Raw genomic sequence first — 27409 nt, 5'->3', positions numbered from 1 at the left:
ATGGTGAAAATGGAAAATTAAGATTCAAAGGAGGAGAGTGGAAGGAAGGTTTTTGGTTATTTTTTCTTATTCCTAAAGTCTTATCAATGTTTAATTTGGAAATTGAGAATATCAAGTAAATTGTTCCTTCACTTAATCTTTTGGATAAAGTTTAATCTTTGACTAAATTTTAAGTCATTTTTGTCTTAAGCAAATACCATTTATGCACTTCAGGAGTGATACGGAGGCACAGTGCAAGGAAAACATAATCTTCCTTAGCAGTTTGGTGGTAATGTTCATTTTCTCTCCCTGTCTCAGAGGTGGTTATTTATATTTTTTGTTACTAATGAACATTTATATTAATATGTATTTTTACCAGGAAAATCTATCATAAGGGTTTATATTTAATTCAATATAAATAATAAATTCAATATAAATAATAAACATTATAAGACAAACTAAAAGAAATCTATGTAGAAGTCAAAAGAAATAGAATATATTTCAATTCTAAGACCATATAATGTGAGATTAAGTAATATATTAACATATCATTCAGTAAAAAAATTTATAGAAACTTATTTCATGTTAAAGTTCCAGAGGTAAGATTCTAGCAACTACCTCAGTGTATGTGCTGAAAATTACACAAAACTGGGTATTTTAAAAAGAAGCTGTAATTGCAGATACCTTACAGAGCACTGTACTATTTTATGCATCATAGAAGCCACATACCGAACACTAATCACTTGAATCTCTGAAGTGAAGGCTATGAAGGCAGAATGCACATAAACTGCTCACAATGGAATTTCTATTCAATTTACTAACAAATGTTACTCCCCTTTTGGAGAACAAACCTATGCAAAATATTTCAAAGCGAGGTGATCACTAACTTAAAATGAAATTTAACTGTTTTACTATTCATTTCCATGACCTAGTCTTAGATCTTACATGTTTAAAATTTAAAACATAGCTACAGACTCAATATCACTACAACATTTAAATTACTGACCTTAAGTACAGGCAAATAAATTAATAACCTTATAAGAGTGCTAGTACTGATCTCAACTGCACCATATCCTGAATCTTTTAATTTTTCAGATAAGCAGAAAGACTGAAGTAAACTTACAGCAAATCAGCAATTACATGTGTAACTGCTACATTTTGCAGTCAGTCTAAATTCTTAATTGTTTTACCAGGATGGCTTTGTGCTGAAGCATCTGCACTCTGGTTTCTGACCAATCACAAAAACTTACAAAACATCTGGCTGAACTTGCAAGTACCATCAGGAGCCCTGGGACTGGGACTTCCAGACATGATTCAAACTTGTTAATACTCACTGTACTCAAACAGTGAATCCTGTTATAATAGGATTGAACAAAATAGGGCAAATAAGTTTGTGTTCTAGGATTCAACTGGATAAAGCCAAAGAGAAAAACCTTATCTAGGAGCTTTTAACCTCATTATTTATTTTAGTTAAGATCCACTTTTCAAGTTCTATAGTTTGAAGTAAACTTTTCTGTCAAATAGAAGTTGATGGACTATGACAGCAAAACAGATGCTAACACAACATCTAGAACCTCAAAGCATCTCTGGTATATAGAAAATCTGATAAAGAACACAGCTTTACTATTTAAGATGTTATTCTTTATGAGAGTGAAATAATTGAACTGTTTTAATATTAACATTTCTCTATATTGCTGAAATATACTTCAAAACCTATTTAAATCCCTCAAGAAGTACTTGAGGTTGTATTTGAAAAACAAATTAATGATAATAATATGCTTCTTCAAAAAGATGCAATTTCGGCATATCATTTCCAAATGATAAATAGTATTTCTACATAAGGTTGGGGTGAGGGCAGGGAGGAAGGGTGTTAGAAAGAAAGAGAAAATTCAGCAATTTCCCCATGCAATTAATGTTCACTCTTCATTGTTCAGTTGGTACATAGACAGATGCCAAAGCCTTGTGTAAGATATCAATCTTAAACAATCACACTATTCTCAATCAAACAGAAAATGTTGCACAGTTAAAATATGTGTTATTCTTCTTCCCCCATCCCATACCTGAACTTGCAGAAAGATAGAATTTGGGCATGTGTCAGATAAAAATTAAATTGAGATGTTTCTAATTTAGAGTAGTTTATTCTTCTAGAATAGGTTCCTTCTTCTCCTAACTCAGAGTTTCCAAACTTCTTAAAGGTAACAAACACAAATTACTGTGCAACAAACTGTGGAAGGTGAATGCTTAAGATCCTGGAAACTTCACTCTGCCAGAAAGCCATTCTCTTTTCAGTCCCAATTCTAACCACTTTAGCTCTGAGAACAACTCCAAACACCTAGAATGCAAATGTTTTCCTATTTCATTAACTAGATGGCTAGAGAGAATCTGGATACAAATGAGGATGCTTAAAAAAACAGTGGCAGAAGACTTCATTAAAGCAATGATAAAAATTTTAAAGTCTACTGGAATAGCATTAACTTCAAAGAAATGATATAACTTTATTGAGATGATTCATTTCAGTCCTCAGTATCTGATGAGGTGTTATCAAAATCCTAGATGGGGAAAATCATCAACTCTATTAGTTTCTACCATATAATGCCTGTAAACTTGCTTCAAGGCAGCTCTGGGTGGGAAAATATGTTTTGTCATTATTGATTATCTGCTACCCAAATCTAAGAATTTAATTTTGAATGTTGGCCACTCAAATCAATCAGTGCTGAAAAGAACTGTCCTGAGCTCAGCAGCAGTCTTGGTTTCAGTCACACGGGTCAGAAAAGGCTTCCCTATCACTTCATGGAAAAACAACCTCACATATAAATTTTGAAAAATAAGTCAATATAGTATTTCACTTTTTCCCAATTGGAAAAAAATTATTATGAGAAAAAAAATTCACCATAACAAAAATAAGAGTTTCACTCTGAGGATCACTGTTCACCCTTGATTTACACTGTTCTAGTAACTATCATCTCCCAGGAAGTCCTTTAGATGAAGAGTTTCTAAATCATTTTGAAATCAAACAATTTTAGGTATTCCTTGAATATCACTAACCATTAAAGACATATTAAGAATTTAAAAATTATAGTTTGCATGTTCTATGCCAGGCATTGTGCGAAAGACTTGTATTATCTCTTTAAGTTCTCACTGCAGTTCTATGACAGGTGATACTACTATCTGCACTTTACAGATGAGAAAACTGAGGGTCAGAGAAGTTAAATAAGAAGCCCAAGGTGACAATGCTTTAAAGTGGCAGGACAGGTCGTGGTCTGACTCCGGAACCCATGCATGAACCATTATATGTTGTGCTGTACCTAATGCACAGAAATACATCAGGTGTCTACATTGTTTGCAATTTCTAAAATTGTTAACGCAGACTGAATATTTTTGGAGCAAATATAATTTATTATTGTAAAATATTAATCTTGAGACTTAGCTTGTATTAGTGCATTTACCTTGAAGTTGAAGATGAAAATCTAGTTAATGATGTAGGTGCACTTCATATATTTATACCTTGATTCGTTCAAGTGCATACTTTAATCATTTTCAAAATGAGTATCACTAAAAGAATGTAATGATTCTCTATAATCTTCTTAATTAATAAATGTTCGATTGATCCATAATTGGAGAAGATTTTTTATTTGTTTAGAACTTTTAAAAAATGCACCATGGCAAAGACAAATATGCAAACTAACAACCATCCTCACACATTCTCTGCAACCAAAGGATCAATACATATAAGTTGAGAACCCATTTTTACCAGAACAGAAGAAAGAAAATGTTTTGAGTGGCTTTCACAGAAATCTATTCGTGTAACTTTGAAACATGCTAGAGTGTTTGTTGTAAAATCATTTTTAAAAGGAAGTTAGTTTGGAATGAAATCCTCTCATACCAAAGTGAATTTCAAATCTTGTTTCACAATGGAAAAGCTAGACATAAAGGTGTTCAAAATGTAATGGTTAGTCATGTTTATGCTTTCAAATCAACAATGATAAATCAAATGGGTTCACGGTGGATCCCAAATTCAAACACAACAGAATCTAAAATAAAAATGTATTTAAAGACATCTTAATAGAAGTTTTAATATTTGGGACAACCAAATAAACTATACCCTCCTTGGGAGCACTTTATGATTATACTATTCTTTGTTCAACCTGTATAATCAAGCACACAGGTCAAATCAACAGACTTTAGTAGTGGTGGAACTGAGAGACTGGAAAGAGACAACATGGATACTCCTCATAGCAATATAATAAGGAATGACACCATTCATAAGCTGCATCTGAAGAACAGCACTCATACTATGCTACCAGAAAAACAAAATGATTCCAGCCTTTCACAGGCAATAGGAACTTGGCATGCAAAGGACAAATCCCTGTAAGGAAGCAAGCAAGAAAGCCCTCTTCTATAAAGCAACTGCTCACTGACCTTTGGAAGCTTAAACAATTTATACTAGTGTCACCAAAATGAGTGATATTTATAGAACCCAATACAGATAAGCAATTCCCCCACTAACTATTCTAAGAAAAAGAGTATTATTTTTTAATACAAAAAGCTTATTAATAAGATATCCTTAAGAATACAATAAAACTTGATTCTGAATCCTTGATCAACAAAGCAAATTACCTTCAATAGTCAAAGTTTAAAGAAGACTGATGCTCTTTGTCAGTTACAGAGGTTGACTACTCAATGCTACAGATTCCAGAGACTTCCAAGTCCTTACCAATTCCTACCTCTTTTCTCTTCCACTCACTATCTAGTAGCGACACCTATCTGAAGCAAGTTGTTTTAAATCTCTAAGCCTTAAACCATACAATTATCAAAGGAGAGGAAGAGTTTTCAGCTGCCTCCTACAAACTGTCCTGTCATAAATAGAGAACTGGAAGTGACTTTCCTCAGTCACAGGTGTTAACATCTCATTTGATTTACGCTTCTTGGCACTCTGCATGACGGCTGTGCCACAGCTATTCTAAGACAAAATCTCCAAGATTAGAAACATTGATAATGGGATTATCAATAAATTATTTTCATATAAACATTTAAGTATCTGTTGGTTTGTTTCCGAAGGCAGTTAAAGGTAAAGGTAAGATTATCTACTGCACCAATAACAGGATGATTGGTTTGGGCTTTTGGTAAGGAGACTACTAAAAATACATAGCATTTTAAGAACAAGGAAGCACAGGAAAAATGTTACATAAAAATAAAGAGCACCCTGTGATCTGCATTAATTAAATAATTATTTTAAACCAAAAGATGTTCTAATTAAGTTTAGTTTATATTTTTATTAAGAAATGCAAGAGTAATGTTTTTAATGAATATATTTTGAATACACTTTAATAGTTTGTGAACTATAATTAAGAAGTCTTAGCCTTCAAAGATCAATTTGAAAAGTACTTCTTAGCATGTCTTTGAAATTCTCCTTTGTCAGCCTACAATCTATATAGTTTTTTTCATGATTTTCTCAATGTATTTGCTGCTTTTCCAAGCTAAAGTTGTTGAGTAGCTCAAAAAAGCAAAATAATGAAGTCTTACTAAATGTTCCTTCTGTTTCCCCTTCAGTCATTTTATTGAGCAAAGTACAACTAAGCGACTGCTTGTCTGTATTTACTATTAAAAAAATTTCAAAAGAAAAAGAAACTACTAATTTTTCACTTGAAGCTACTGTTGTCTCACCATCTCTGTTACAGTTCAACTAGGAACATGGCATCCTGCTAAGATTATTTAAATGACCCAACTAACTGAGTATCCATTATACAAAGATTAAAACAGTTTCTTGACCTTTTGCATGACACATAATGTTAAAACTTCCTTTCAACTTATGCTACGTACTATATTCTCAAGGACTTGTGCAGTGTTTGAATTGTCATATTAAAGATAAAGTATGTTAATTTAAAGTGACAGGAACTGAATTATTCTGAAGGGAGCAGGGAAAGGACATGAGCATGCACTGAACCTTTCTTTGTCCCTGAAGCATTACTATGGGTTTTTGAAACAATTAATTTAAAGCACATGCTGCTGAGTCAGTACCTGCCAGAAATCCTGATCAGAAGATGAGAAAAAGAAAAAAATTGACAGTTTGATTACATGAACAAAAACTCCCAAATACACAGGCACACATATTTCACAAACTATTATAACATATAAAGGACCAAATGTGATTTGTAATTAAATCACTGAACACCTAGAAACAGGAAATTAAGAATACATAGAAATATTTTATAAATTATCTGCTAGGTACAATAAGACAAAACAAAACAAAAACCCAAATAACTCAATTCCTAACCTCCCCCCAAAAACATACAATTACAGAAAAGCTTCATATTACTGTAAAAAGAAAACACACGAATAATTACCTATTTCTTAAAGAGAAGGAAAAGCAAACATTTAACTTTTTTTCATGGGTAGTCAAACCATTTCTTTAATTAAGGTTTTCTGTAAGGCTATCTCACTATCATTTCATGATATACTATTTTTTAACTTCATGGAAAATTTGTTGCTTTACCACCCATATTTAACATATAGACAACCAAATTCAGATGAGTTCAGAAGATTAGTAAGTACTCTAAGGAAGGAATGACTACTTAGAAACAGTCTCCTGCAAAATTATGCTGCACTAAATAAAGTACAATTCATATTAGTAACAAAAAAGTCAGCCATCATGAAGGCCGGCATTTGATGAAACAGTTTAATTTGGCTAATTTAGCTGGGTACCACTCCAAAATACCTTCAAATATAAAATGGTTTTAAAGATTTGTTCTCAACAAATAAACTTCACTGGCTGTGAAATAAAATTTGACCTGAACTTATCCTACTTCTCAAATCAACCTTAGAAGCATGATAAAAGTTCTTGACTGAAAAATATATACTATCAGCAATTTGCAAGCATAAGGCTAGGACTGATGTGACAGAGGCCCAAAGGATTTTACAGTACTGGGGTGAGATGAATCACTGTGAACACAGGACAGCTCAGATATGAGAAATCAAACCAGAGGTTTCTCTCGAGTTCACAGACTAGCCATTTAATTCTGGCCAACTGCTCATTACAGAGATAGCACAAGGAGATTTTTATAGCTGATTTAACTGGGAAGGAAAGAAGAATGGCAAGAGCAATTATGAAGAGGGTATGCTTTTCTGTAGCATTTCATACAGACCGAGAAAGAAGATAACATGATAGCAGCTAACTCCTTATGTAAATTGAGTAAAGGGCTCAAAGTCATGCAAAATAGCTATAATTTGTAGAGCCAGATACTTTGCCTATTGTCCTGATTTTACAGTTACAGAGGATAACTGACACAAAGGTTAACTGGTCCCTTGCCCAAGGTTATTTATCAAGTATGGGGCAGAGTCCATATCTGAATACAGGATTGTCTATATCCAAAACTACACTCTCTCATCCCGTGCTATTACACACTAAGAAGTACAGCAATCCATAATTTTGCATTTTTCATATATGACTCAGCATACTTACAACATCTACTAATCATTTACATGTAGCTGTCAAATACTTAAGATGCTCAAATTGGAAATCCCTTATAAAATAGTTCAGACACTGAAACCAGATTTTCTGAGGGTTGCATTGTGTACAAAAGAACTAAAATTGCTTAATTTGTAAGAAGAGAGAAAAATGAGAAAATGGTTTTAAAATAACTTAAGGAACTTTGGATGGGAAAGAAGGAAGATGAAAAAGTCTCAGACTAAAAATAAAACAGAAAATTACAACAGGTGCCAAAGGATTTTATGAAATGCTGAATCAGTACTTGATTTCATTTTGGTAATGTAATTACATTTTAAACTTTTGCTTGTCTAAAGACTAACTATAATGAGTAGCTCCTTTCAAATGATTCTACATTTAACACAAAACCAATCAATATTTGAAAGAGTAAATAGTTTAGTTTGTAACAGAAATATTATTGTCTCTACTATCTTGCTTATGAGTCAGGATCCAACTTTCGAAATACAGACAACAGTTTCCACTTAGAGTGATGGCTTCATTTAAAAAAAAAGAGAAGTCAACACAGCATTTTTCAAAATGCCAATTGGTGTTCATGGCATATGAGAAAACAATGGAGCAAATAACAGTGAAGATGACATTCTAATTTCTAAATTCCAGTATTAAAATTTGTATATCTCTTGTTTTCTTTCTTTAAAATGAAACGCTGTGTGGTTTCTCAGGTTAATATTGGCTTCTGGCTGTACTTCGTTGGAGCGGAAGAAATTAACTTCAACATTCTTAGCAAAAACAGAGTGAAACACCACCAAATTCTTTTTTGCACAAACAGCATTAAGTTAGTAAAATAATAAAAATATTTGACAAGAGAAATTTCTGTTTGCAAATAGATCATAGAAATAGTTTAGATATATGAAAGGCAGTATACAATAGTGCTTAAGATGGTAAATTCTGGAGCCAGACCACCAATTTGGAAGCTGGTTCCACCACTTACTAACTGTACGATCTTAGGTCAAAAAAAAAAATTAAGTTACTAAACTTTTATGTACTTTAGTATCTTATTTGTAAAATGATGAAAATAGTAAGCTATTTAGAAGAGTGGCTGTGTGGATTAGAGTTATGTAGAATAGTGTTTGGTACATAATAAACACTCAGAAAACTTCAACTATTCTTCTTTTTCGTATTAGTAGTAGTAGTAACAATTCCCTCAAGAGACAAATAGAGTCAAGCATTTTTCATTCAGAGATGAAACCACTGCCAACCAATAAGTGAATATGTTAACGGGGTTTTTTAAAAGGGCTAAATTATCACTCCTAAAATAATATGTAATCATGAAATATTGGTGGATAACTTCAGGCTTCAAAGAATTGAAATACTTTATGTATCCTCTTGAATCTATTAAACTTTTCAGGGCAAATGGAAACATGGATCAAAAAAACATGAAGCAAAAACAATAAAATTCTGTCTATATATTCACATTTACCAATAGAAAGACCTGAATAAATGTATCAATTCACCAAGAATTTAGAATTGACTGGTTTCAAGTCTCTGGAAACCAAAAGAAAGAGAAAGAGAGATGTGCCTAATTAACACTACAGAACTCATAAGAACATCAATCCTGCTACAAAAATCTGAGCAAAATTAAAGCAATTCAAATAAATGTGAAGATTCATCAAACTCTATCCCATAAACATTTCAGCCCTCCCCCCCAATTTACATTTCTTTGATCTGCAATACAATTCACTCTTAGAAGACAGGAAATCCCTTACATAACTTACTATACACGTCAAGGAGCAGTATAAATACCATACCTGACATTATTCCAGACTCATATTTTATCTGTGATATGAAATAATCACAACTCGAATAAAGCATTAAGAGTATTACATTACAGGAAAAAGATGTGCCCACACTCCCCTTGGGGAACCAAGACCTTCCCTTAAAGGGAATGGAATTTAAACTTCATTTACCAATATTTTTAAAAGAACTTTTACCTAGTAAGCAATTAAAAGCTTTTGATTATATTAAAGCTTTGATTTTTAACTACAGCACCATCTTTTTTCCTGCATATCATCTTTTCTATTATAAATACTGTGATCAGTATTTCCTTTTCTAGACTTTGACCATACTTTTATCTGTTTCACCTCAATGTGGACAGCATTTCATCTTAATTTGATCTGAATTGTTTTCCTGTTCCATGTAAACAAACATTCGTGTAGGTATCATAAAGGAGATGAAAATAAAACACATGTTAATTCTTTCTTCCAAATTAGGAGAGATTCTAAGGGGACTGTAATTACAAATAATGAAAAAATTCATTCCAGAGGCATGATTTCTGAAATGCTCAAAGAGAGGTTAGGGGAAAAGGGAACTTATAGAAAGGGAAGAATAAAAGATCTATTTTCTAAAAAAAGAAATATACGGTGGAATGATAATGACAGACAGTTTCGATGCGTGATTCATCGTTACTTAAAAAAGAGTATGAAATTTAAAGTTTTTAGAAGACAGAAGAGGACTACATCAAAGCTCTGGAATACTGGTATTCTTTGCTTAAGAAACAATTTTACCTAGACCATGCAGTTTTCTACTGTAACTTCAAAACAAAATAAAACAAAACAAAACATGGTATGGTTTGAAATGGAGAAAGTTGTCTATTATAGGCAATAGGAATAGAAAATACAAAACATAATTTCTGCATTTGGTATGCTGAGGATAAAAAGGAGAAGTAAGAGAAACAGGGTAATGAAGGGTATAAACCAACTGAGATAAACTACACCAACACAGGACAGCAGTTAACTGATTAAATGAACAAATATTTGATGATCATGTAAAATAAAGGCTCCACTTAAAATCGGTGCTTTGTTTTATAGACCAATTATTGGATGATAAAAAATTAAACTCAGGAAAAAATATAGTTTTCATTAAAGAAATAATCCAAAAATTCATGAAATAACTGCATTAACAAATCATTAAGAATCCATGGACATTGCATGGAGAGAGCGCATTTTTTAAAAACTCGATGATGTATTAAACTAAAACAAAAGCTAGACCATATTTTGCATTACATTTACAAACTAGTGCTAACACTCTATAATGATTTTCAAATATCCTGTAACAGAAAATCTGAACTCTTTCAGCTTTGAGGTCTTTAAACTTTTAAACCTAGTCTGAATATTTTTAAAAATATCACTTACAAAATATATTCTCCAAATCAAAGGCCACTAACTATAGCTTCTTTATACAAGGCCTGTGTTAGTAGACAGCAGATAATGTAATGCATAAATGATGCAAATGCCAATAATAATGTACTGCATGACTTTTCTACAAAGGAAATCGCTAAGAAGCATCCTTAGAGTAAGGGATAACATACATCAACATAAGGTAAGGATGAGCTATGGAAACAGATCTTCCTCAGAATTCAAAAGCTGCTGATCAAATTCAGTTTCACTGACTATCAGCTGAAATGGGAATGTTTCATTTACTTCTTGAGAATTTTCCAGTCAAAAAGAATAGGAGAAAAGATGACAGGTATCAAAGTAAGAAATAACTGTTCAATTATTTGTCAATATCAGTTGGGCCATTCTTTTCTACTTTGTGTCTGGAGTTTGTATGAAATTCAAGTACAAATGAGAAAACACCCCAGAAAATGATACTACTTCTATATTTGTTCCTGCTTTCAATGACAGAAACGCTAAAGTGCAATTCAACTAGAAGGCAATAAAATAAGCTAGTGTTTCTTACTGGTCAAATGATGGACATCATTAAATGGTGTGCTGAATGTTAAAACAATGGGGGAATAAGAGCATGAGAATAAACATTTCTCTAAGCAATTTATAACTAGTTCACCTTCAATTTAAACAAAAATAGAAAACTATCCATTTAAAAATCAAAGTAAGTTTGAAAGGAAATTCCTCAAGGGTATTATCTTTATACTAAATTTCTAACCATCATGCATGAAATTTACTATAATTTCCATGTACATCTGTTTTTTCAACAAGAAATTATCTTAGGAGTTATATACTTTGGAAATTGCTACTCAAGAATTGAGATTTTCTGACTGGGAGAACGAGTTATGAAGATCCAAAGGAATATCATTAAGATCGACAGTTGAATAAGCACTGATTCTCATAATTACCAAGTGAAGAACTTCATGCATAGCAAAAATCCCTGGAAAAACTACTAAACTGATTAAACACTGAATGAAATTTGCACTCTTCATTATGTAAGTTTTAAAAACAGTATGAAACTACTTTCTTAGACTTCATATAGCATAAAAGACAATTTATAAAGACATAAACTAGAGGTCAACTAAGCTTAAGAATCCTATTAGGAAGCATAACCTTCACTCCAAAATAAAACCATAATAATATATTGATAGAAATTAATACAGGACTTAAATGAAGAACCTGGCAAAGGAATTAAACATGCATATCACAATGTAGGTAAAAGGGAAATCTGTGCACTCTTTGCTAGGGGGACAAGCTAGCTGGCTCAGGGTCACTGGCTCAGTTTTACACCTCCTTATGTATCTCATTTCTCTATTTGCTTTCAGAACCTATTCCCCTGGACAAAGTCAACTTTCATATGCCTGACTTTCATGTAAGTCATACTCTCAAAGATTATACATTGATATCCTTAAATCTTGCCTTTCCTACTCTGATTTCAGAACTTTATGCTTCAGTGCATAAACATTTGCAACTATAATCTGTTAAGACTGCCTTCCAAACACAGAAGCACTGCCATTTTTGTCTCCATGGCAAGATGGGTACACAAATACTTTAATGTTTTATTGCATTTTACTCTTGCTATTTTATAAAAATGAGTGGAAATTGAAAAAAACGCAAATGACACAAATAAGAAATGTAGAGCTCATACATTTAACACAGTTGAAACAAAGCTGGAGCTCATCAGTCATGCCAAAAGTTGCAAATTTTTAGCATCAAGTGGACGGGTACTGGCCAAAACAGGAAAACATTTAAAAGTACATATGAAACATGAGTTACCATTACGACTTCTATATTCGGGAGCTCTCTAGGAATGGAAATTCCCCTTTTAACATGTAAGGTTATTGTTCAACTTGCACATATTCGACTTCTTTACATGTTTTCAGGTTTACAAAAGATGACTGAATTCTCATGCTACTCTGGACTCCCTCAGTAGTCAGGAAAAAAAAATGATCTGTAAAATTGATTTTGCTATAAGATATTAGTGACTTAATGAGTCATACCTCCAAGGAATATGTGATTGATTACTTGATTTTTCCCAAGTCATCAAAAATTTATTGGTTACCTCCTATGTCCCAGCCATACTCTGGACTCTGAGTGACATAAAGACAGATAAGACAGGGACCTAACCTGCCAGAGACTTTGAAACCAGACTCTGACATCAGTGCCTGCAGTAACCCCTTACATGGATAAGGTATTTTATCACACATAAAGGAGAGACACCAGGGATCAGAGAGAAGATGGGGCTGCCCCAAAGCAGAGCCAGGATTCTGAACCGGGTCTCCTAACATCTAAATGCCTTTTCTTTTAGTTCATTCTTTCTTTAGAATATGTGACTTCAAAAAGAAGATACCCACACATGGAGGCACTGTGCCACCTGAATAGAAAAGGTAATTTTTAGGCTGGAAGCCTTGGCTAAGATCTCTCAGCTCTTAAGGCAGCCACTCATTCCTTCCACTTGTGTAAAAGACCTTAGCACTTAATCTTCCCCTTAACGGTACATGTAGCTTTACATAAGGATGCAGGATTGACATAGTCCTGCAAGATCAGTTTCTACCAACCCTGACTTCTACCCATCTAGACCCTCATTTGTAATCCTGCCTTTTCCAGCCACTTCATGATTTTCCTTCTGATTTCCTTCTCTTTAAGCTTTGTAAAGCCATCCCTGGCTCGCTCTTCTTCCTGCTGTGCTTTCTTCCTCCTCTTTAAAATTGACCTTTTACTTTTCTTTCTGACCCTGTGTAATATTTTCTTTTTCTTTGTGGAGAATTCAGCCTGAAAGGGAAAAACATATTTAACTGACTGTTTTCAGATAGTAAAACTGAAAGTTTCATTTTCTATGCTTAATGAATTATTCAGGCATAAAATAAAGAATTGCAAGTAAGTATAATGCAAATTTATATGCATCTTTGGGGTGCTCTTTATAATTGTTATAAAACTACTAGTAAGGACTTCAGTAATTTTCTAGTTAGGATTATTGCTATATACTATCAAAGTCTAAGGAAGGTCAAATCAGATAGGTGTTTTTATAAGAAATGCAAACATAATACTGGGGGGCTTGTTAACCTTTATAATGGCTATTGAATTAAAATTCAAATGTAACATACACTGAATTATCCCTTAATATATATAGTGGGCAACCCATGAGTATTACCTTATATGGAAAAACACAGAAAAACCTTCTGCTTGATTTTTCTGTAGAAGCATTTGAAGGCACTTACAGGCCTCCCAACCTAAGCAACAAACTTTTTTGATAAGATACACAGGTATTCAAAAATTTCTCACAAATAATTCTAGAGAAACTTTAGAATCTTCTTAGTAAATAATAGGATATATATGTTGTGTCATAGTTTCACTCACCTTTCCATCAAAGCGTTTTATTGTATACTGATCCAGACCCAAGTCTGTAAAAGAGAAAAAAATAATACTTAGTCACTGATAATAACTAGGGTGAAACATATGAAATGACATCTCTCAGTTTTGTTTCCAATTATTCAATCTAATGTACTAGACAGTTTAGCCACATTATTCAAAGCCCACAGAAATGAAAATTTTGTCCCACTTTCAGACTCAAAGTGTCAGTGCTAAAAGATATCAATCTTTTATTTTATATATGAGAATATGAAGCTCTGAGATAAAGAGGGTAAAAGTTCATGTGCAAACCTATTCAACAGTAGAGCCAAACTAGAACCCTAGACTCTACCCAGGGTGATGCTCTTTTTTTTTTTTTTTTTTTTTTGATGCTCTTTTCATTACATCAAAATGATATATTATCTCTAAATAAGATGAGGGATATTAGTTTAATCTGAATGCACCATAATTTTTTTAAATAAAGTTAAAGAGAGAAGAGTTTAATATCAGAAGACATTTTACGACACACCTAAACAGATAAAAATAGACCATCTTAATATTACCTTTTAAAGGTGGGTTAAATAATAAATTTAACCTTGGGAATCCCTAGCAATGTGAAATTCTAAGCACTATGAAAGATAAAAGCAAATATATTAAGTGCTCTTGAGGGTTGGAATTTTCTGTCTTTGCTGATTGCTTTATCCCAGTACTTGGAATAGTGCTTGATCAATATATACCTTAAAAAAAATTGAATGAGTAAGATACAATCCCTGCCTTGAAGAGTTACAATTTAGTTAGAAAGACATATGCATATAATAATACTATAAGGGAAGATACAATGAGTTCAATAAGAGGGTGCTGTGGGAGTTTTTAGAGTGGAGAAATCAGTTCCCAATTATACTTATTTTTCTTGCATAATTACTCAGTTCTTTTCTTTCAGTTCTCCCTTTATTCATGCCAGTTCAGGTCCTTATCTTATTATGCCCACAATATTACAATGATCGGATTATCACTGCTCCCAAAGGAAGCTTTCTGCATTTCTGCTTTTACATGTTTGGTTACACACGCTCCTTACTGAAAATGTGCTTCACCTTCTAGAAGCCTGCCCTGAACAAAATGAACCACTGACAGCAAAAGAAAGAGATAAGTCAGGAAAAAAGAAAATTTAAAAATAAATCTAGGGACTTTCCTGATGGCCCAGTGTTTGAGAATCCACCTGCCAATGCAGGGGACACCAGTTGGATCCCTGGTCCAGGAAGATCCCACATGCCACGGAGCAATTAAGTCCGTGTGCCACAACTACTGAAGCCCATGCACCTAGAGCCTGTGCTCTGCAACAAGAGAAGCCACCACAATGAGAAGCCTGCACACCACGACGAAGAGTAGCCCCCATGTGCCACAACTAGAGAAATCCAGCACACAGCAATGAAGACCCAACATAGCCAATAAATAAATAAATAAATAAATAAATAAATAAATAAATAAATAAATAAATTTATATATAAAAAAACAAATCCAATTTGAAACCTTACAGATACTCAAGAAGATATCAGTCATAAAGGTAGAATATGCTTCTATGATAACAGAACAGAGAACAAGAAACAGTTGTAGACAATTAACTTATGATTGCCTATCTCCCCCCACTATTTCTTAATATACTGTCAAAAGATTAGGAAAAGGTTTTCTCCCAGGACCACTACCAAAAAGATGAAAAACAGAAAACAGAATAGAAAATTATAGAAAAACAGAGACTCAGTACAAGGTCTTATGACATATAAGACCTTTTACTCATTCAGAAATAGGGAAGAAATAATCCAAAAAGTATTAGCAGAAAATTTCTCAGAGCTGAAGAGTGACACAAATGAAAAGAACTTATTTAAGCAAAATGAACAAAACCTCCCTGTAATTCAGTGTATGCTTGTGAAATTTCAGAATACCAAGAACAAGAAAATCCTCAGAGTTTCCAGAAGAAAACTTTTCTAGTCCTTTACAAAGGAATTAGAATCAGTCTAGGATCAGTTATTTCATGAGTAAAACTTGGTACATCAACTAAAGGAAATATACGCTTACTAATTAGAACAACACTGTCCAACAGAAATATAATGTGAGCAGTAAATGTGAGCTGCATGTATAATTTAAAATTTTCTAACAGCCAGCTTTAAGAAAATAAATAGAAACAGGTAAAATTAATTTTAATAACATATTTTATTTAACTGAATATATCCAAAATATAATTTCAGCATGTAATCAATATAAAACTTATTGAGATACTTTATTTTTTACACTAAAATTCCAAAAGCTGGTGTATGTTTTAAAATTATAGCACATCTCAATTCGGACTAGCTACATTTCAAGTTATTACTGTAATATCCAAAAGAACTCAAAAGTTAACTTAAAAAATATTAAAGTGATTGCTTCTGTGACATAACTGGGAGGGTGGAGAAATTGGAACAGATTTGTGTTTTTCATTGAATGCTCTTCACTATAGTTTGAAAAATATTTTACCATGTGCATTTGCCAAAAAATGAGGGGCATGTAAGGACAGCCAGGCATGTTCTGAGAATTCCTGTCATTTAAAAGTAAACACAGACATAAAGTAGGCCAAGAGATTTGTAATTTCAAGTTGGAAGAAATGGTTATTTCATCTTGCTATATTTGGATTTCTTGACCTGTCAAATGAAGCAGATGGTTGGATTGGATCAATTCTTAACACGGTTGGGGGTGGAATATGGGAAATGTGGATGGATGAAATAATTCATGCTATCCTCACTTACTACTCTTCTTGAGATTCTAATAGGCCCAATCACTGTGGGGAGAGAGAGTATGGAGAAAGAAAGGAGAAAACACAGCACGTGTAGTTTGAAAATGTAATCAGATGACTTCCCTTCCATTTCTCCATCCTCATTCTTTGGGTCCCAGCTTAGAAACATTGGATGTTATGCTGTTTTCCCTAGGGTGCTTTCCAAAAATCTCAGACTTTTCAAAGAACACCCGCAGTCATTTAATGCTAACAGAGTGATCTAAATACTATCTCCCCATTTTCACTAATGAGAAAGCTGACGCTCAAAAGAATTAAATGACTGTTTCTGATTTTAAGTCTAACAACCTTTTTAAATGGTGGCAGTTGCCTGTCTTCTTGAATCCACACCGAAAATAATGTAAACATGCAGAAACAATATAAGAATAGTCTCAGTTTAAGCTTCAGAGTGAACATATAAAAGAAGGCTTGTTTTAAAGATGATAGCTACTCATTCTGTTAAAAGACAAAAGTGAAACAATCAAATATATCATCTCAATATCTATAAATTAGAGCTTGGGGTAAATGGAAACTCTATATAATTTTACTTAAGAAGTCCCAGCTATCTCTCAGAAGTTTAGATGTTCATTTTTTCAGTTTAATACTAGAATTTATCCTAGAAAATGTATCCAAAAAATCCTAAAATTTTATTAAAATAATTATATTTCAGCTATGTAAGTCAGCAAAAGAAAGTACAGTTCAAGTTCACTAGATATGAGAGAGAAGCTTTTTTAATCAAAATGCTGAAAACCAAAGGCAAAGAAAACAAATCTCTGAAGCAGCCAGTTTAAAGTGCTGAAAGAAAAGAATTTCAACCCAGAATTCTTTTTTTGGGGGGGTGGGGTACAGTGTATTTTATTGATGGTACATGACAAAGTATGGCTCCCTAAGCCCCTCCCCTTCCTCAGGGGGTCTGGGATGGAAACTGTGGAGGTCGGGAGAGTCTCAGTGTACTGGAGGATTGACTTGGGGCAAGGACTCCTCAGCAGCTGAGGACCTCTCTCTCCCTCTCGTGCTCTTCCTAGGGCTGGAGGTCCAGGGGCTCTCACGCCTTGGAGGCCTGTGGACCATGAGGTCCATCACCCTGTTGCTGTGGCCAAAGTCACTGTCGTACCCGGAAATGAGCTTGACAAAGTGGTCACTGAGGGCAATGCCAGCCCCAGCATCGAAGGTGGAAGAGTGAGTGTCACTGCTAAAGTCGCAGGAGACAACCTGGTCCTCAGTGTGGCCCAGGATGCCTTTGAGTGGGTCATCCGATGCCTGCTTCATCACCTTCTGGATGTCCTCATGTTTGGCAGGTTTATCCAGGCGGCAGGTCAGATCCACGACCGACGTATTGGGGGTGGGGACGCAGAAGGCCATGCCGGTGAGCTTCCCATTCAGCTCAGGGATGACATTGCCCACAGCCTTGGCAGTGCCAGTAGAAGCAGGGATGATGTTCTGGGAAGCCCCTCAGCCATTACGCCACAGCTTCCCAGAAGGGCTATCCACAGTCTTCTGGGTGGCAGTGATGGCATGGACCGTGGTCATGAGTCCTTCCACGATGCCAAAGTGGTCATGGATGACTTTGGCCAGAGGGGCCAAGCAGTTGGTGGTGCAGGAGGCATTGCTGACAATCTTGAGGGGGTTGTCATACTTCTCATGGTTCATGCCCATCACAAACATGGGGGCATTGGCAGAAGGGGCAGAGATCATGACTCTCTTGGCTCCACCCTTCAAGTGAGCCCCGGCCTTCTCCATGGTGGTGAAGACACCAGTGGACTCCACCACATACTCAGCACCAGCATCACCCCACTTGATGCTGGCAGGATCTCGCTCCTGGAAGATGGTGATGGCCTTTCCATCGACGACAAGCTTCCCGTTCTCAGCCTTGACTGTGCTGGGGAACTTGCCGTGGGTGGAGTCATACTGGACCACGTAGACCATGTAGTGAAGGTCAATGAAGGGGTCATTGATGGCGACAACGTCCACTTTGCCAGAGTTAAAAGCAGCCCTGGTGACCAGGCGCCTGATACGGCCAAATCCATTCACTCTGACCTTCACCATCTTGTCTCTGGGACACAGCTGGCACTGCACAGAAGTTGTGGCTGTCTGTCGAATGGGGAGGAGCAGAGAGCCTGACCCAGAATTCTTTATTTAGTGAAAACATTCTTCAAGAATGAAGACAAAATAAAAATGTTCTCAGACGAAGGAAAACCTAGAGAATTCATCAGCAGCAGAACTTCTCTAACAGACATTCAAGGGGGAAGAAAATAATACCAGAGGAAAATATGGAACTTAAGGAATAATTAAAGAGCAACAGAAATAGCTAATACTAGATATATATAACAGACTATTTGACAGTGGAAATAAAAACAATGTCTGGCAGAGTTTTCAACATACGTAGATGTGATACAGATGACACTACGCCATAAACTGGGGAGAAATCTTTATAGTGGTTAGATATATATATTCCACTTGAAGTGGTAAAATATAAATTCTCAGTAAACTGTGAAAAATTAACTATGTATATTATAATCTCAATAGCAGCCATTAAAGATTTACAAAGAAATACAGTCAAACCCCCCTGCCAAAATCAATTAAAATGAAATATTAAAAAATCTTCAAATAATCTGAAAAGAAGGCAGGGAAGGGGTAAAAGAGGAACATAAAAAAAGGGGAAAAAATTATAAAATGGTAGACCTAAATCTAAACCTATCAATAATTACATTAAATATAAATCATCTAAACGCATTAATTAAAAGGTAGAAACTGTCATATTGCATAAAAAACAAGACCCAACTGTATGTTGTCCATAAGAAACCCATTTTAAATACAATGATATAGGTAGGTTAAAAGTAACACGATGGAAAAAGATATATCATGAAAAGTGAACCAAAAGAAAGACAGAATGGCTACATAAATATCAGACTGTGGACTTCAGAGCAAAAAAAAAATACTAACAAGGATAAAGACAGTCAATTATATAATGATAAGGGGGTCAATTCACCAAGAAGCTAGAATAATCCTAAGTGTGTATGTACCTAATAAGAGAGTTGCAAAATATCTGAAGCAAAAACTGATAGAACTGAAAAAATAAATAGACAAATCCACAAATAAAGTCAGAGATCAATGTCCTTCTCTCAATAATTGACAGAGAAAGGAAATAGATAATCAGCAAGGATATGGAAGACAGAAAGATCAGTGGTTGCCTGGGACTTGGCTGGGAAAAAGTGGGAAGGCAGGATTACAAATGGGTATGGAGACATTCTAGGGGGCGATGCCTATGTTCATTATATTGATTGTGCTGATGGTTTCACTAGTATATACATGTGATTAATGTGTCAAAACTCATCAAACTCTTCAAATATGTGCTGTTTATTCTTTGTTAATTATACCTCAATAAATCAGCTAAAAAGAGACAGTACAAACCACCAAGGAGAAGACTGGTATGTTTGAAAATATTAACAGCTTCCGTATATTAAAAATTATCATAAAATAAAAAGATGGGCCACAGACTAGGAATAGATATCTGCAATATATATGACAGACTTCAATAGAGAATACATATAATACTTTTACTAATTAAAAAGAAATCAAATAGAAAAGTGAGTAGAGAAGATAAATAGGCAATTCATAGGCATGGCAATGTGAACAGCCTATAAATATTCAGATAAGCCTTACCAGTTGCTAGTGAAATGCAAAACACAACCACACAGATACAATAATTTCCATCAGATTGCTAAAAATTTAAGTCTGATAATACCATGTCTTGGCAGGAATGCAGAGGAGGAAACATACATTCTTGGAAAAAATATAAATTATTATATCCACTCTGTAAATCAATTTGGTAATGTTTAGCAAATTTGAGGAGGAATATATCCTTTGGGCCAGCAAGTCCAACCTTCAGGTGTATTTGTTGAAAATAACTTTTTTGTAAATATGCACTAGGAGACATATGGAAGAAGGTTCACGTCAGTATGGTTTACAATAGTAAAAACACTGGCATATTAGACTTTTGTTCTCAAAATATTCACTTCCTGCTCCTTGACCGCCATAGAAAATCCCTTAACTTTGGGCTTAGCCATGCGACTTGCTTTGGCCAATGGGATACTGGCAATTAAAACATGACTAGATCCTTAAAATCGAGTTCTGAGGTTGGCTTGCCTTCTTGCACCTCTGCCACCAGGATGAGAAGAAAATATCCAGATAGCCCTTTGGTCTAAAAAGGAGGAGAAACATATAGAGTAGACTGACAAATCCAACAAAACTATCAAGCAGAGATGACCTAGCCTAGATTAGCCAGCCCCTAGCCTATCTATAGAGCAAGGCCAGCTGAGATTAGCAGAGCACACCTCTTGTGATCTGCAGATGCATGAGGTAAATAAATGCTTGTGTTTTATGCCACTGACATTTTATGTGGTCGTTTGTTATACAGCAAACACTGACTGATAAAATTGGAAATGTTCATCCACATGAACATGGGTAAATTAAATACTGGCATATTTACACAAATTTAAACAATTGATATACACAATTATATAGCAGTGAAAATAAGAGAACAGCTACGTGTATCAACAAACACAAAAACACACAGAAATATAAACATAATATTTAACATATAAAAAAGCATGGGAAATGTAGCAGCTAAAAAAGACAAGTTATGCTGCAGTAGTAACTTTAAAATCTCAGTGGCTTACAACAAGGAAGGTTTTATATAGTGCTCATGCTACCTGTCTATAATATTGGCTGCAGCTCTGCTTCACATGATATCAAACCTGGAATCCAGGGTCATGGGGCAGCAACCTCTATCTGGAACATGGCAGAGGTAAAAGAGAACACAGCAAACCACAAACTGACTCTTAAAGCTTTTGCTTGAACATAATGTATATAATTTCTTCTCACATTTCATTGGTCAGAGGAAATCACATGGCTAGGTTCAATGTCAATGTCAGCAGATGAATACATTCATTGCTTAGGGAAGGACAATGGATATATGTGAATGTTATAGTCTTCATCAAGAATGATAAACACCAAATTAAGGACAGTGATTATTTCTAACAAGAAAGGGAGTGAAATGAGTTTTCAGAGAGATGCACAGGGTTTTCAACCACAACTGTAAAGCTTTGTTTTCAAAATAATTAAAAATGAAGATCTGAATTAATTGAGTAAATGCTAAAATTTGAGAAAATCAAGTAATGGTTACAAGAGTATTCTCTATTATTTTGTATATTCTCTATATATTTGAAAAAAATTCTAAGTCCAACTTAATACCTTTTTATAAGTTGGTTCCATATCAGGAATAAAATATAAAGGAGGGAGAGGAGTACAGATGAGATAGGGAAGAAGAATGGACTTCTGAGGTTGGCTTGCCTTCTTGTATCTGTCATCACTATGAGAAGAATACATCCTGGGTAGTGCCTACCTAGTATCTTATTCACAAGAGTTTCAGGAGCTCTGTGTCAGGAACCAGGGGCAGAACCCCTTATTTCTTATTATAATAAACCCTTGTTTCTTATTATTCCACAAGGAGTCAGCAAATATTTCTCTGTAGAAGGCCAGACAATAAATATTTTAGGCTTTGTGGGCCACTTATAGTCTCTACTGCAACTCCTCAACTCTGCTATTACAGCACAAAAGCTGCCATGAACAATACATAATGAATGAGTGTGCTTGTGTTCCAACAGAACTTTTTTTATGGACACTGAAATTTGAGTTTCATATAATTTTCAGGCATCACAAAATAATCCTCTTTTGATTTTTTTTTTAAATGTAAAAAATATTCTCTGCTCACAGGCCAAACAGAAACAGGGAAGTTCACTGTAGCTGACCAACATCTGCTCTATACTCAGCATCACTGTAGGAAATTAAAATAAAAGCAGAAGACAAGGTTCTTGTACTGAAGGAACTTATCTGGTTGGGGAGAAAACATTACCACAAAAATGTTTCAAAAATACATTCATTGTACATACTTTCGTATGTTTCTGTTACTTATTAGTGCCCTTTCATTTCAGCTTAAAGAAGTCCCTTTCGCCTTTCTTGTAAGTCCAGTCTAGTGCTACTAAATTCCTTTAGCTTTTGCTTGTCTGGAAAACTCTTTCTCCTTCAATTCTGAAAGACAACTTTGCTGGGTAAAGTATTCTTGGCTGGCATTTTTTTCTCTCAATACTTTGAACATACCATGGCCCTCCCTCTGGCCTGCAAAGTTTCTGCTGAAAAATCTGCTGATTGTCTTATGGAGGTTCCCTTGTATGTAACAAGTGGTTTGTCTCTTGCTGCTTGCAAGGAGTCTCTCTCCTTGTCTTTAACTTTTAACACTTTAATTATAATGTGTCTTGGTGTAGGTCTCTTGGGGTTCATCTTTTTTGGAATTCCCTGCATCTGGACATCTGTTTCCTTTCCCAGGTTAGGGAAGTTTTCAGATATTATTTCTTCAAATACGTTTTCTGCCCATTTCTCTTTTCCCCTTCTGGAACCCCCAAAATGCTAACTGTTGGTCTGTTGATGTTGTCCCATAAGTCTCCTAAGCTATCTTCACTCTCTCATTCTTTTTTCTTTTTGTTGCTCTGATTGGATAAGTCCCACTGTCTTCAAGGTCATCAATCCTTTCTTTTACTTCATATAGTCTGCTGTTGAACCTCTCTACTATATTTTTCAGTTCAGTTATTATTTTTCCATTCTGCGGCTTCTATTTGGTACTTTTGTCTATTTTCTCTCTCTATTGAAATTCTCACTTTATTCATGCATTGTTCCTGTGAGCTTGCTGAGCAATTTTATGACTTATTTTAAACTCTTTATCAAATAAGTCGCTTATCTCCATTTCATTAAGGTCTTTTTCTGAGGTTTTATCTTGTTCTTTTGTTTGGAACATATTCCTCTATTTCTTCATTTTTCATGACTGAGTTGATTTCTATAAACAGCCACCTCTCCCAGTCTTGGAGGAGTGGCCTTGTAGAGAAGCTGAACCTTATCCTTCAACGCTGCCCTAGCTCCTGATTGTCCCTCAAGCCTTTGTGATTGTCCAAGCAGGCTACTTTATTCTTACAGGCTCCCAGTAGTGCCAAGACTCATCTTTGTCAAAAAGTGGAGGATCTCAGTCAGCACCTAAATTCAGGCTGAATGGAATCCAGACCCTTAGGCAGCAGTTTTTAAAGTATGCAAATAAACATCTTCCACATGAAGGCTGGGGAGATGAGTGTTTGTTTGATTCCTCTACACTGAGCCCTGGGGTGACAGCCAGTTAAGAAATGTTACTTTGTTTGCTACCACCTATGGAATCCATGAACACAAGTCCCACTGGTCACCAGGGCCAAGCTATCAAGGGATGTGTCCTCTGAGTGGCAGCCACAAAATCTGGGGAGCCAGACATGTACACAAGCTCCTTTATCAGAGATATCAGCAACCTGGGACAGGGCAGAGGGAGAGCATAAAAATGATGCCCACTGGTCTTCCCAGTTTCAGGAGGGGACTATAGTCAGACCATAGATGTCCTGCCCCTCAGGACACAGCGATGAAGATAAGCCTCTTTTACAGAAAGACTGGGGTATATTTCACGCTGGTTATCTGTGCTGTGCCCTAGGAATTAGATAACCAGTTAGAATTGTTTCTCCATTTGTTACAGTCCTATGGGACATGAGAACATAAGCCCTAGTGGCCACCAGAGCCAAGTGATCAAGGGATGTGTCCTGGGTGCCTGCTGCAAAAATCAGGATGCCAGACATCTACACAAATTCCATTATGGGAGATACCAGTGACCTTGAACAAGGCAGAAAAACAGGCAAAGGTGGTTCCCACTGGTCTTTGCAGTCTTTGGAGAGTATTTCATCAGGCCTCCAGATATGTGTTAAACCAGAAGTCTGCCCCTCAGGCCAAAGGTTCAAGGCAAGCAAATGGGCCTCTTTCACAGAAATACTGGAGGTGTGTTTCAGTCTGCTGTCTCTGTGCTGTGTCCTGGTGGTTGCGGACAGTTAAGAACAGTTTCTCTATTTGTTACAGTCCTATGGAAGCTGTGAGCATAAACCCTGCTGCCCACCAGAGGCTGGCATTCAAGGGGTGTTCCTTGGGCAGCTGCTGCAAAAACCAGGGCACTAGATGTGCACAAGCTCCTTTCAAGGAGATTCTGGAGACCTGGAGCAAGACAGAGAGAGAGTGCAAAGATGGAGCCCACCAACCTGTCTTTGGAGAATATTTCAGTAGGCCCCTAGATATGTGTTAAATTAGATGTCTGCCTCTCAGGCCAATGCTTTCAGATAAGCAAATAGGCCTCTTTCACTGAAACACTGGGCATTTTTCACTCAACTGCCTTTGCCCTGTGGGGTAGCCAGTCATAAGCACTTTAAGAACTGCTCCTCAGTTCACTATGGCCTTGTGGCCCCTTTGGCTTTCAAACCCAGATATTATGGGGGCTCATCTCTCAGGTGTAGGTCTCAATAGCTGGGGTGCCAGATGTGAGGTTCAAACCTCCTGCTCCTCAGGTAAAAGCTCAGGTCTGTGAGTTCCCCCCGACCACTGGTTGCTATGCCAGTGGTGGAGTTTATGGTGAGATTGTGTCAGCCTCTTCTATACATTTTGGTGTGGGTTTTTTCTCATATGCCTGATGTATAGGAGTTACTCATCTAGTTTGGGGGCTTCTTATTATTCCATATATAATTGTATAATAGATTTGGTGTGTCCATGGGAGGAAGTGAGTTCAGGATCCTCCTACATCACCACTTTGAACCAAAACCATTGTATATAACCTAGGGTAAAATTGTGTGTCTCAAACTAAAAGTGCTCTAGGTAAGACTATCATTAAGGGCATGACCCTTAATCCTAGAGAGAATATGGAGCCGAGGAGAAGCAAATCACAGTATGATCTATGTTCCCCCTTGTCATATTCTTTCCATCTTCCACATAGACAAAGTCAGATCAAGATGAATAGGTCAGCCAGTGGTATATGGTGGAAAGGAAAAAGAGATCCTCTTTGCTCTGACCAAAGTTCAAGTATGCTTTGCTCTGACAAAAGCTCAAGTTTTTCTATTTAGTACTTAAAAAATCTGTCCATGCTGCTGCTTCTCCAAGTCATTGGCTAGCTAGCAAAACTGGTTATCACCTATATATTTTTTTTCCTTTTAATGTCCTTCCTACTTACCTATGGCTAGTCTAAATTTTCTTGGTATTTAGTATAAAAATATTCTTAATCAGCTTGTTACTAAAATTTATCAGCACTCCACTCATTTAAAAACTGCTTAATTTCAAGGCTTTATGTGCTTTGTGATTATTTTTGAACTGTTCTAAAACTAAAGCTTACAAGTTTAGATCTGTTAGGTATCCTGGGATACGGTATGTGTGAAAGACATGACAAAACAAAGTTGAAATATGAGCTACTGGCCAGAGTCCAGCCATCTGATGAAGAAATTCAAACTACAAAAAAAAAAAAAAAAAAAGCTTCACTCTTTTCTTCATTTCAACCCACACTGGAATAATATATATTTTACTTCTGTTACATCAACATTTGTGGAAATTTGTGTTCATGAGCAAACAAAAATGGAGCCAAAATTTCCACTGAATCTCATTTTAATATATTACAATTTTTCCTCATGATTATTATTTTAAAAGAAAAGCAATCATTCATTATTCTGGCTTTTTATGAAAACCAGAAATGTGCTTGGCATATTAGACATTTAGTAACTATTCTGTCCATGTAATATGTCTTTCAATAATTAAAGAACAAAATTACAAAGTTAAATGCCAAAATATGTGTAAGCAATCAGAATATATAATGATTTCTAAAGGAGAAAAAAAAAAAACTTCCTTAAATGATCAGATAATCTCTAGTAACCTACCTGAAGTGTTGCTTCATTTTCAATGCCACACTGGAAGCAAAGTATAGTTTTATGTAAAGTTACTGTTACATATTAGATTTCTTCTGGGTATTAGAAATTGACAAGTACAAATATTTCACCATCATAAAACCCAGGAATATATCTTGCAATCCTTTTTTCCGTCCTACACATAAATCTTCTTTAATTTCTCCTTCCATGTGTCACAAAACAAGGTGATAAAACTAATTCAAAAGGCTCAAAATCTGAAATTCAGTGTAATTAATGGAAACTTTATATATCTTCTTTCTAATTATAAAAGACTGTATACTCTATAAAAGAAGAAATTTTTCTCTGTTTTATAAATTACTGCACGCCCTGCATATAAAATAGTGTCTAACCCATAGCAGAGCTAATCAATTAAAACCTGTTGAATGAATGCAGATGAAGTTTATTAGAAAATAAAGGAACATCTGAAGAAGAATAAAATAATTCCTCATAATTTCAACATTCAGAGAGTTAATGTTTTGGTATATTCTCTTTCAGCTCCTTTCTATATATTTTCTACACAGCTGAAATACAAAGTATAGAGGAACATATTAAATAACATCATGGAGATACAATCAGTAAAATCCAATATGTGGGAAATTCTGTAATATAAATAACTTACATTCTTTCACAAATAAATGATGTACAGTTTGAGTTTCTTAAAATGTAGGGAGCCAGTGCAGAAGGACCAAGAAGAGTGAAACAGGAAAGGAGGGAAAGCAAATTCAAGTGTATGTCATTGAGCTGATTACTGCTGTAGACAACTAGGGCTCAATTTCTCTTAGCCCACGTA

The 27409-nt window shown here is 35.2% G+C and overlaps 1 protein-coding gene and 1 pseudogene across 3 annotated transcripts in view; both read right to left on the bottom strand.

Annotated features, from left to right (window-relative positions):
- The window catches only part of MICU1 (mitochondrial calcium uptake 1), a 234429-nt gene that overhangs the window by 134248 nt on the left and 72772 nt on the right, over positions 1–27409 (bottom strand). For both annotated transcript variants that reach the window (XM_057734250.1, XM_057734251.1), the window contains exon 5: positions 14002–14045. In XM_057734250.1, coding sequence (XP_057590233.1) covers positions 14002–14045 — 44 coding nt within the window. The remainder of the gene's footprint in view (positions 1–14001; positions 14046–27409) is intronic.
- Positions 17714–19048, bottom strand: LOC130853086 (glyceraldehyde-3-phosphate dehydrogenase-like; annotated as a pseudogene). The gene has a single exon (XR_009053663.1). The product of XR_009053663.1 is annotated as a glyceraldehyde-3-phosphate dehydrogenase-like (transcript).

The sequence above is a fragment of the Hippopotamus amphibius genome, chromosome 5 (assembly GCF_030028045.1).
Source record: "Hippopotamus amphibius kiboko isolate mHipAmp2 chromosome 5, mHipAmp2.hap2, whole genome shotgun sequence".
Taxonomy (NCBI): Eukaryota; Metazoa; Chordata; class Mammalia; order Artiodactyla; family Hippopotamidae; genus Hippopotamus; species Hippopotamus amphibius.
The sequence above is the reverse complement of the archived record's forward strand: the minus strand, read 5'-3'. Positions and strand labels throughout refer to the sequence as shown.